Raw genomic sequence first — 12,298 nt, forward strand, 5'->3', positions numbered from 1 at the left:
CCCCTTGGCCCAAGATGAGGTGATGAACATGATGCCAAATTAAACTAATCCTTCTGCCTGCCTTCTGTCAAATCTCTTTATGCCTCTCATAATTTTATAGACTTCTATCAGGTCTCTCCTCAGCCTCTATTGCTCCAGAGAAAACAACCCTAGTTTGTGCAGCCTCTCCTCATAGCTCATACCCTCTAATCTAGGCAGAATCCTGGTAAACCTCTTCCACACTTTCTCCAAAGTGTCCACATCAATCCTGTAATGTGAACAGAATTGAATGCAATACTCTAAGTACGGCCTAACAAAAGTTTTGTAAAGCTGCCATATTTTTATATTTTTGATCCAGCAATATCCATTTTTAAGAAAACTATTTAAATCAAACTTTATTTCCTGCTTATGATCTCTTCCATGTCTAATGGAGCTGACATAAACAACTAACACATCTCTATCAACACCCTTCTTAATTGCAGTGCTCAAATGCTACACTTCGGCTATCTTGGCTGAGTTCAGCTCTCTGAACTTGTAGGGAGGAATTGTGACCCTGTTTTCTTGTCCTTTTTCCCAGTAGACTCCACAGTGTTTGCTCCCAATTAGTAATAACAGAATTGTCGTGATGGGAGACTTTAATTTCCCAAACATCGACTGGAACATCCTAAGGGTAAGGGGTTTGGATGGGGAGGAGTTTGTTAGGTGTGTTCAGGAGGGTTTCCTGACACAGTACATGGATAAGCCTACAAGAGGAGAGGCTGTACTTGACCTGGTGCTGGCTAATGAACCAGGACAGGTGTCGGATCTCTCGGTCGGAAAGCATCTTGGGGATGGAGATCGTAATTCTATCTCCTTCATGATAGCATTGGAAAGAGATAGGATCAGGCAGGCTAGGAAGGTGTCTGTCTGGAGTAAGGGGAAATATGAAGACATCAGGCAGATAATTGGACGAATAAACTGGAAGGAGGTGTTCTTGGGGAAAAGTACAGAAGGAAGGTGGCGGATATTCAAGGAATGTTTGACTGGAGCTCTGCACGATAATGTTCTGATGAGACGAGGAGGTTTTGGTAGGGCGCGGGAACCGTGGTGCACGAAGGTTGTGATGAACCTAGTCAGGAAGAAAGGAAAGGTGTATAAAAGGTTCAGAGAGCTAGGAGATGTTAAGGATCTAGAGGAGTATAAGGCTTGTAGAAAGGAGCTTAAAAAGGAAATTAGGAGAGCCAGAAGGGGTCATGAGAAGGCCTTGGCAGGTAAGATTAAGGAGAATCCCAAGGCCTTCTACAAATATGTGAAAAGTAAAAGAATGAGAAGAGAAGGGCTAGGACCTATAAAAGGTGAAGGGGGAAAAGTCTGTGTGGAACTGGAAGAAATGGCAGAGGTGCTTAATGAGTACTTTGCCTTGGCATTCACGGTGGAAAGTGATCTGGGGGGTTGTACTACAGGTTTGCAGCAGTCTGAAAAGATTGCGTATGTGGATGTTAAGGAAGAGGATGTGTTAGAACTTTTAAACTCTATCAAGATAGACAAGTCGCCGGGACCGGATGGGATGTACCCCAGGTTACTGTGGGAGGTGAGGGAAGTGATTGCAGAGCCCCTGGTGATGATCTTTGCGTCGTCGATGGAGACGGGAGAGGTTCCGGAGGATAGGAGGATTGCGGATGTGGTTCCTATTTTCAAGAAAGGGAACAGGGGTAGCCCGGGAAATTACCGACCGGTGAGTCTGACCTCAGTGGTTGGTAAGTTGATGGAGAGGCTTCTGAGGGACAAGATTTATGAGCATTTGGAGAAGTTTAGAATGATCAGAAATAGTCAACATGGTTTTGTCAAGGGCAGATCATGCCTTATGAGCCTAGTTGAGTTCTTTGAGAATGTGACTGAGCACATTGACGAAGGAAGAGCAGTAGACGTGGTTTACGTGGACTTCAGCAAGGCGTTTGATGAGGTCCCCCATGCAAGACTTCTTGAGAAGGTGAGAGGGCATGGGATCCAGGGGGCTTTGGCCTTGTGGATCCAGAACTGGCTTGCCTGCAGAAGGCAGAGTGGTTGTGGATGGGTCTTTTTCTGCATGGAGGTCGGTCACCAGTGGAGTGCCCCAGGGATCTGTTCTAGGACCCTTGCTGTTTGTCATTTTCATAAATGACCTGGATGAGGAAGTGGAGGGATGGGTTAGTAAGTTCGCAGACGATACGAAGGTTGGTGGTGTTGTGGATGGTCTGGAGGGATGTCAGAAGTTGCAGCGGGACATAGATAGGATGCAAGACTGGGCGGAGAAGTGGCAGATGGACTTCAACGCAGATAAATGTGTAGTGGTCCATTTTGGCAGGTCCAATGGGATGAAGGAATACAATATCAAGGGTAGGAGTCTTAGCTGTGTTGAAGAGCAGAGGGATCTTGGGGTCCAGGTCCATAGGACTCTTAAATTGGCCTCGCAGGTGGAGGATGTGGTCAAGAAGGCGTATGGTGTACTGGCCTTCATTAATCGAGGGATTGCGTTTAGGAGTCGGGGGGTATTGCTGCAACTTTATAAGACCCTTGTCAGACTCCACTTGGAGTACTGTGCGCAGTTGGTTGCCTCACTATAGGAAGGACGCGGAAGCTATTGAAAGGGTGCAGAGGAGATTTACAAGGATGTTGCCTGGATTGGGAGGCATGCCTTATGAAGATAGGTTGAGGGAGCTGGGACTCTTCTCCCTGGAGAGACGAAGGTTGAGAGGTGACCTGATAGAGGTTTATAAGATGTTGGGAGGAATAGATAGGGTGGATTCTCAGAGGCTATTTCCCCAGGTTGAAATGGTCGCTACGAGAGGACACAGATTTAAGGTGCAGGGAAGCAAGTACAGAGGAGATGTTAGGGGTAAGTTTTTCACTCAGAGGGTGGTGAGTGAATGGAATCGGCTGCCATCGGTGGTGGTGGAGGCGAACTCGCTGGGGTCTTCTAAAAGATTTCAGGATGAGTATATGGGATCGAATGGGATTGGGGGTTATAGATAGGTCTATGGCTTAGTAGGTATAGAAGTGATTGGCGCAACTAGTGGGCCGAAGGGCCTGTTTGTGCTGTAGTGTTCTAAGTTCTATGTTCTATTAACGGGGGACGTGTTTCCAGAGAAGGTTGCAGTGTAGGAGCAGAATAGGGAGCCATTTGTTGGAGTAGTGATTTCCTGGGGTGGGGCCTGAATCTTGGTTGGGGAAGAAAATAAGAAATAGGAGCAGGAGTAGGCCATCTAGCCCTTCAAGCCTGCCCTGCCATTCAGTAAGATCATGGCTGATCTGAAGTGGATCAGTTCCACTTACCCGCCTGCTCCCCATAATCCTTAATTCCCTTATTGATCAGAAATCTATCTACCTGTGACTTAAACATACTCAACAAGGTAGCCTCCACTGTTTCAGTGGGCAGAGAGTTCCAGAGATTCACCACCCTCTGAGAGAAGAAGTTCCTCCTCAACTCTGTTCTAAATTGCCGTCCCCTTATTTTGAGGCTGTGCCCTCTAGTTCTGGTTTCCTTTCTAAGTGGAAAGAATCTCTCTACCTCTAACTTATCTAGCCCCTTCATTATCTTGTAAGTCTCTATAAGATCCCCCCTCAGCCTTCTAAACTCCGAGTACAGGCCCAATCTACTCAATCTCTCCTCATAAGCTAACCCCCTCATCTCCAGTATCAGCCTGGTGAACCTTCTAACCTTGAAGGTCTGATCCTGGTGGATGGGAGCAGGTCAAGGGAAGCAATTCTGATACTCTTAAGCTGCAGGAGGTGCAATGCTGCCCCTGAGTCCACAAGAAGTGCTGGAATAGTACTTACCTTATCCACATAACAGCATGCAAGGCTATGGGCCAAGTGCTAGAAAATGGAATTAGAGTAGATAGCTGCTTGATGGTTGGCACAGACAGAATGGGCCAAAGGATCTATTTTCGTGCCCTTAGAAATATTAGCATACAGAGGGAACTAGCCATGCAGATCCATAGTTCCTTGAAGGTGGCAATTCTGGTGGACAAGGTGGTCAAGGAGGCGTATGTTATATTGGCCTTCATCAGTTGGGGCATTGAGTATTGGAATTGGAAAGTCATGTTGCAGATGTATAAGATTTTAGTTAGGCCACATTTAGAGTATTGTGTATAATTCTGGTCGCTGCATTAGAAAAATGTTGATGCAGAACAGCAGAGATTTACCAGGATGCTGCTTGGTTTGGAGGATATGGACTATGAAGAAAGGTTGAACAAACTTCCATTGTTTTCATTGGAGCATCAGAGGATGAGGGGAAATGTGACGTGGTTGGGGTTTATGAGATTATGACAGGCTTGGATAGAGTAGATAGTCAGTCTTTTTTCCAGAGTCAAAGGGTCAATTACTCAGGGGCATAGGTTGAAAGTGAGAGGGGGAAAGCTTAAAAGAGATGCAAGGGGCAGGTTTTTCACACACAGGATGGTGAATGCCTGGAACGTGCCGATGGAAGAGATGGTGGAAGCAGATTCTATTATCAATGTTCAGGAGACGTCTGGATAGATACATGAGTAGGCAGGGAATAGAGGGATATGGATGAAGTTAGAGGCAAGAAAATATTAGATTAAAGAGGCATATATGTCAGCACAGACTTGGTGGGCCCCAGGGGCTGTTCCTGTGTTCTACTGTTCTTTGTTCTTTGAGCTGTAAAACTGTAAGACACTGCAATCCTTATCACCTTTTTATCTATTGGATTTCCTGAGAACCAGGAAACATGGCTGGCTAGGGTTAAACCTAGAAAACAGATATAATTTGAGACAACCTCATCTCCTGGTTGCTCCCCCAGCCCACCCTCACCCCTGTTCCAGGTCCCACCTTTGTTAAAACTGAAAGGAGACTATTGGAAGCCGGTTTGAGATTTTAATCCAACCCAACTCAAATCCATTCTTTATTGAGTATTAAAATTCCCCCATTTGTTTCCTGGTGGAAGGGTGGGCAACTGAACAGACCCCAGATCCCTGCTTTTAACACTGTTTAAAACCTAGAAGGATTTTTAGCCTTTTGCCTTCCTCTTACCAGCTCTCTATCCAGTTTACCATTCCAACTTGGCATCCCTATAAACTGCTGTTTTTTTTTATCTTGGCTTTGTTGCTGCACCCACCATTCCTTTTGCTTGACACAGTGGATTAAGATGGAAGGAGATTGAACCAGCTTGTTGCCCTATTTTTGCCAATACACATTTAGCCAGACTTTTAAATAACTAATTTATATTAATGTTTAATTTTAAGTTAATTTTTCAATCTTAAACAATTGCTTTGGTCATTACTTCTTTTAAATGCATCAAATCATAATCTTGTAGGGAATAAAGAGCCACAGTAACAGTACTCAGCAGATAGTCACTAAATTTGAAAGGCCACTGAGAGCCCAGCAGTAAATGGCGCATTCAGTCTTTTCTGAATAGCATTTTGTTTCACATGTTCGCTTAAATGAAACACTCCAGTGGTAAAATAATTGACATTTGACAACAGCTTAACGAATAAGTCATCTGGATAATAAACTGTGCAGATGGTGCTCAGGTTCTCTGAGTGAATCCCAAACACTCAGCCACTGCTCTGCGCTAGGAATGTGCAGAACAGGCAATATGAGAAAACAAGACAATCTGTTGTATTTGAAGAGGAAACAGAGGGCAAGATGATTCAAATCATTTCAGCATTTGTTTTTAGTTACAATATCAACATCTGCTCCTCTTCTAGGTTAGATATGTGGAATAAGGTATCTTATAAACCAAATGAGGTAGGGGAAAAAGTGTAGGAAGCTCCTGACAGCTGTTGTCAAATCACTGACATTTATCAATGTGTAGCATTGGCACAAAGCTTTAATTCCCAACTATGGTTAGCTCTGACCTCTTCCCTGTTTCTGTGGGGAACGACCAAATGGAGAGCAGATGCTTCCTTAGGATGGAGGGAATAATTAGAAAGAGAGAAATTGCCAAGCAGCACTTCTGTACCTCCTGTTAGTCAGCTTGGAACAGCATTCCTGGAGGCCCTGGGCACAGTGCGTTGACCCACTTTCTGAGGAGCAGGCTGGGTAAAACCCAGTGAGACCAGAGGAAATAAAAGTTGGGATGGCTGTGCTGCAAACCAATGGTATTTAGATACAACTTGTGAAGTTCTCTCATGTTGAGGTTGCTATTTTATGTTCTTTACTACAAGCAGAAACTGTCAATTTGTTTTATATCTTGTTTAAATTGATTTTTAAAATCATATAAATGCAAGAGTGTGATATTTATTGCACCAGCAATGTTAAGGTCAGAAATTTCTGACCACACCTGCCCCGCGACGGGAAACTCCTATCTGAAGTCAATGGACCTTTAAATGATCTGTCAAATTTTCTGTTCTACCTACAACAATTCTCATGGTGCGGGGGGTGGGGAGGGGGGGGCAGAAGGGGTGGAGGGGAACCAGAATATTTACCACCTCTATGAGTTACTTTGTGGGGATGATCTTACCGAAAAGATTCTAAGCCCCGAATGAGTGTGAAACAAGAGAAATTTGTGCCTTTTTTGGAGGGGCCTTAAAAATCAAATCTTTCCTGATTCTGTCAAAAAAATCATTACAAACTTGTTTCTTGTCAGTTTGGCGTTTAGGTAGGGCTGAAATTGCTCAAAAGTCGGTCAGTAGCAGCAGAGGGCACAATTGTGCATGTGCAGATTTCTGTGCTCTGACAGAACAGAAATCTGCTGCTCTAACAGGACGCTGTGGCCAAAACTCAGACACCCTCAGGTCTCCACGGATGATCACCACCCATAACCCCACCTCGGTCGGTTATCACCCCCTCCACCAACCAGAGTGTTCACGACCCCCACACCCAGAACAATCATGACTCCTCCCCCCGCCCCAACCGCCGATTGCTGTCGCAGAATAGCAGCAGTCCCCCTCCCCTCTACCAATCCCTGTTGCAGAGTGCGCAGTGGTTCCTCCCTCAGTTGGCTTTGCCCCCTCAGGTTCAACCTGTTGATACTGTCCAGTGCCTTGTAGGTGCTGGCAGTGCCAAGTTGCCCAGTGGGCAGTTCCACGGTGCCAGGCTGGCAGTGCCAATTTGGCACTGCTGAAGGGGCAACCTCCTCTCTGCCCTCCACCTCCCGGTGGGGGGGTCCCTCAGTGGCCTCTGGTCCTACCAGTGAGGCCATCATGCATGGTTCCCGTAGATGGGGACGTTACATGATCCTTGCCAGAGTGAACCTTCCTTGGCAAGGCCAAAGAGGTAAGTGAGCCCGGGATGATAATGATTTTTGGTGCGAAGCTGATCTCGTCGAATATCTGGTGCCAGTAAGATCAAAAGGCAAGAAGTCGGGCGTGATAATTTCTCGGCTCTCTCATGATCTTACCGACTCACCCCGCCTATTGGGAATGGTAAGATTGCAGCTTGTGTGTCAACACAGTATTTGATATTGTTTGATACTATTGAACTGCACAGCACCAGTTATTTTAAATGTGGCAGCTTCAGATTTCTAAAATAAAATCAAGGGCACAGAGGTGCTCAAATGTTAGCCCAAAAACACACATCAACCAGGAAAGTTTGACTTTGCTACTTTCAGGCAGTGCAAATCTAACCCAAGATTTATGATGATCTGATTATGTTTAAAACTGAATATTTTTGCTGTCTATTTTTATATTTGAATCTTTGTTTGACATGAAGCCTCACTGAACATTTCCTTCACTGCTTATCGGAATGTGAAATGAAATTGAAACAAGTCAGAATTCCCTATTTTGCAGCTTGGACTGACTTCAGCACAATCCATTTATTTTCTATCAGTCACCACTTTGACTACCCAATTTACTATATTTATTTTTATGATTTTGTTTGATTATTTTGTTTACATTTTCAATTTTCTTCAAAACCTGGTTTAGTATCATAGTCCTGTTGATTAAAAAAAAGATTTAGAAATAGCAATTGTGGAAGAGGGGGGAGAATTAATGCATATAGTAGAAACAAAGTACAAAGAACAGTACAGTACAGGAACAGACTCTTCAGTCCTCCAAGCCTGAGCCGATCATGATGCCTGCCGAAACCAAAACCGTATGCACTTAACAGAATCTGTATCCTTCCATTCCCATCCTGTTCATGTATTCGTCTAGATGCCCCTTAAATGCCACTATTCCACCTGCTCCCACTACTTCCCCGGGCAGTGTGTTTCAGACATTCACCACCCTCTGTGTAAAAACTTGCCTCGCACATATCTAAACTTTTCCCCACGCACCTTAAACCTGTGTCCCCTAGTACTTGACTTTTCTACCCTAGGAAAGAGCATCTGACTTTCCACTCTGTCCATGCCACTCATAATCTTGTAAACTTCTACCAGGTCACCCCTCAATCTCTGTCGTTCCAGTGAGAACAAACCGAGTTTATTCAACCTCTTCTCTTAGCCATTACCCTCTAGACCAGGCAACACCCTGGTAAACCTTTCCGCTACACTCTCCAAAGCATCCACATCTTCTGGTAGTGTGGTGACCAGAATTGTACGCAATATTCCAAATGAAGCCTAACTAAGGTTCTATATATATAGCTGCAGCACGACCTGTCAATTTTTATACTCAAATTTTAATCTTCAAATGTTGTAATTACTAATACTTACAGCAATGCTGAGAGATGAGAACTATCAGCAAAAATGTTAAAGTTTATTTATTAGTGTCACAAGTAAGGTTATATTAACACTTCAATGAAGTTACTGTGAAAATCCTCTAGTTGTCATATTCACGCACCTGTTCGGGTACACTGAGGGAGAATTTAGCATGGCCAATGTACCTAACCAGCACATCTTTTGGACTGTAGGAAGAAACCCGAACATCCAGAGAAAACCCACGCAGACATGGGGAGAACGCTTGATCTCTGCTGCTGATAGCAGATAGCAATTGATAGCAAATGTGCCCTCTGCTGCTGATAGCAGCAGAGGGCACAATTGCGCACGTGCTGATTTCTGTGCTCTGACAGAACAGAAACTTGCTGCTCTAACAGGTCACATGTGAATCTCCCAAACCAGGAATCAAACCAGGGTCCACTGTGCTGAGGCAGCAGCGATAACCACTGTGCCTTTGTCTTCCCCCTATTGAGCAGGACTGAGAGGTAGGAAGTTAACATAAGCAAGGAAAACAATGCATTTATAACATACCTAATCACATTTCTTGATCCCAAATTTCAGTACACATAATGAATTAGTCCGGAGCGTGGCAAAATAATTGAATGTGGCAGCCATTTTACTCACAACAGAGCAGCACAAATAGCAATGTGATGAAAAACCTATTGACTTTATATTGGATGAGATTTTATTATACATTGCCACCTTTGTCACTTGTTTGTGTACATAGTATCATCTTTGTTGGCTGTATCATAGCTGCATTTTTAGCACTTGTAATAATGTAGTGTTAACAATCAGAAACTGGGTGATGAAGAACTAACAATAGAGCTTTAGTAGAATTGAAGTTGGTGTGCTCTAGCATGAAAGGAAATAAAGTCAGTTTATCTTTGTTAAGCATGGAAACAAGAAAATTCATAATGCAAGTGGGATTTCATAATCTGTTTAGATTTTAATGTAATATATTTTACAAATTATGCATGCTTCCTGCTTACTTTTTAACTTTGCATTTCATTAATCTTCCTATTTTATTTGCAGAATCTTGGAACCTTAGCTGTTAGCTGCTGAAGTAATTTGAATGATGTGACATCTTTGACAAAAATAAGGATTTTAGCATTTTTGAGCTCACTTTATACTTACGTTTAAAATGTATTAAATGCAGCTTAGATGTGGGATTTGAAGAAGAATTTGCAGATGCTGCACTGCACTGATAGAGTTGCAGCTACTAAACCTCTTGGGTAAATTGACAGTTGCCTATTGGGCAGAGTTGCTAGGAGAAGGTGAATAATCATGACTTCACCATCAGCTGTTAACATGTATTTGTTAAATAACAACCTGTGGAGCTCCATCTTATCTGTATTTCTATTTTCAAAGGTGGTGTTGTTCTCCACTGAGATGTCCAATCTGCTTCTCTTTTCTGTTCCCTGAAGAGGTTGTTATTTATTATTTTTGTTATTTGTGTGCAGTTCTGCAGGGCCATTTACCAAGTATCTGTCTCCCTGCTTAAAAGAACTACAGAGAGGCGATGGTAATGACCCAATTCTGTCTACTTCCTCCAGTCCTAATCTTCAAGAAGCTTCAATAGGCATCAGAACTGTGGCCAATATCTAAACCTTTCAGATTTATTCTGAGAAGAGAGTTGTTAGGAGAATCTGAAAGATTAAAAGCTTTTTTGTTGCAAACATCTTAAAGAAACCTGTATGGATTTGCAGCTTTAATGTCCAGCAATTGTGCTTGCTTTACCATTTTAAACTCCAGCACTGCCACATGTTCAAGGACATTGTTAAAATAAGTTGACCCTGCAGTACAAGCATTCAGCTTGTTTATTAAAACAAAATGTTTTCGGTTGAAGGTGCTGTGAAATATACCTGTCTGTCAGAAATTTCCTTGCACTGAGAGATGTTTAAAGTTGGTGAGCTTGGTTCTAACTGTAACTATTTTATCCCAGAATTTTTACCATGGAATCCTCACCCACAGAGATGGAGGAAGTTAGCAGCAGCTGTCTCGAGTTTCTCAAACCAGACAATCCTGAGAAAATGTGGATTCGCTTGCAGGGAATGTAAGTGTTTTCTTTATAATTAACTTGGTGCTTTCAGTATATTGCTATCCCTACATTCTTCAACTTCAGTCGAAAATCTTGCACGTGCTACAAGAGAAAACAACCTCAAGACATCCTAAAGATATGCGTGCTAAGTGAATTAGGAAAGCTGAATTGCCCTGTAGTGTCAGGGGGACTAGCTAGGCTAAATGCTTGGGGTTATGGAGATAGCGCCTAGGTGGGATTATGGTCGGTGCAGACTCGATGGGCCAAATGACCTCCTTCTGCACTGAAGGATTCTATGATGTATTTCTGAAATACTGTACTTTTATAATGCATCAATTATCCAAAAAATTTTTATATTTATGTTTTATAACTAGTAAACGTATCAGGAGTGAAACGAGATCTGTTGTTCCTTATTGAGAGATATTTCTTTTCTTCAAACTCAAAACACTGCGGATGCTGGAAATACAAAATAAAAACAGAAAATGCTAGAAATACTCAACAAGTCAGGTAGCATCTGTGGAAAGAAAAAGAGTGTTAATATTTCAGGCTGATGACCTTTACTCAGAACTGGAAAAAGTTAAAGTTTTAAGCAAGCATAGAGGCAGAAAATAGTGGTGGGATGTGGGGGGAGAGGGGGAGAAAATAACAAAAGGGATGTTCAGGTTGGAAGGCAGAAGAGATTAAATGCCAGAAAAAAATCACTGTGCAAGGTGGTAATGGGACAAGCAAAGCAAAAAAAAATGCATCTGGAGGAGATGTAAATGGCAACAGCATTAACATTACCACCTACGACTTGAGGTTGTTGAACTTAATGTTGAGCATAGAGTGCTGTAAAGTGCATAATCAAAGATAATGTGCTTTCCCTTAAGCTTCCTTGAGACCTTCATTGGGACAGTCCTGGAGGCTGAGGACAGATGTCAAAATGGGTGTGGGGAGGACAAGTACAATATCAGGCAACTGGAAGCAGATTGAATAGAAATGTTGTACTATGCATTGACCCAATCTGTGCTTAATCTCCTCGATGTAGAGGAATATGCATCATGTGGATACAGTAAATGAAAAAATAAAGAAGTAGATCTCTGTTTGAGCTGGAAGGATTGCTAGGGCCTTGGATGGTGAGAAGGGAGAAAGCAGAAGGGAAGTGTTACTTCTCCTGTGCTTTACAGCTGGCACGGTGGTACAGTGGTTAGCACTGCTGATCTAGTGCTAGGGACCTAAGTTCGATTCCTGGCTTGGGTCACTGTCTATGTGGAGTTTGCACATTCTCCTTGTGTCCACGTGGGTTGCCTCCAGATGCTCCAGTTTCCTCCCACAGACCAAAGGTGTGTGAGATGGGTTGATTTGGCCGTGCTAAATTGCCACTTAGTGTCAGGGGGATTAGCAGGGTAAATATGTAGGGCTACAGGTATAGGGGCTGGGAGGGATTGTGGTTGGTGCAGACTTGATGGGCCGAATGGCCTCTTTCTGCACTGTGGGGATTCTATGATTCTATGATTTTGTTAAGTAATTCATGTGATGCGGGTATCACTGGCTAGGCCAGTATTTATTGCTCATCTGTAATTGTCTATGAGAAGTTGGAAGTGAGCTGCGTCCCTGAACTGCTGTGATCAATGTGAAGTGGGTACAACCGCAGTGCTGTTAAGGAGGGGGTTCCAGGAATCTTGACACAGCAACAGTGAAGGAATGGCAGTATATTTCCAAGGAAGGCT

The 12,298-nt window shown here is 43.3% G+C and overlaps 1 protein-coding gene across 6 annotated transcripts in view; it reads left to right on the forward strand.

The window, feature by feature from the left end:
* pde1a (phosphodiesterase 1A, calmodulin-dependent) overlaps positions 1–12,298 on the forward strand; it is a 555,040-nt gene that overhangs the window by 158,399 nt on the left and 384,343 nt on the right. For 5 of the 6 annotated variants that reach the window (XM_080198871.1, XM_080198872.1, XM_080198874.1 and 2 more), the window contains exon 3: positions 10,494–10,604. The exons of the other annotated variant lie outside the window; for it this stretch is intronic. In XM_080198871.1, coding sequence (XP_080054997.1) covers positions 10,494–10,604 — 111 coding nt within the window. The remainder of the gene's footprint in view (positions 1–10,493; positions 10,605–12,298) is intronic. 6 annotated transcript variants of the gene reach the window in all.

This window comes from Carcharhinus amblyrhynchos, chromosome 11, assembly GCF_965287045.1.
Source record: "Carcharhinus amblyrhynchos chromosome 11, sCarAmb.v2.hapA, whole genome shotgun sequence".
Classification (NCBI taxonomy): Eukaryota; Metazoa; Chordata; class Chondrichthyes; order Carcharhiniformes; family Carcharhinidae; genus Carcharhinus; species Carcharhinus amblyrhynchos.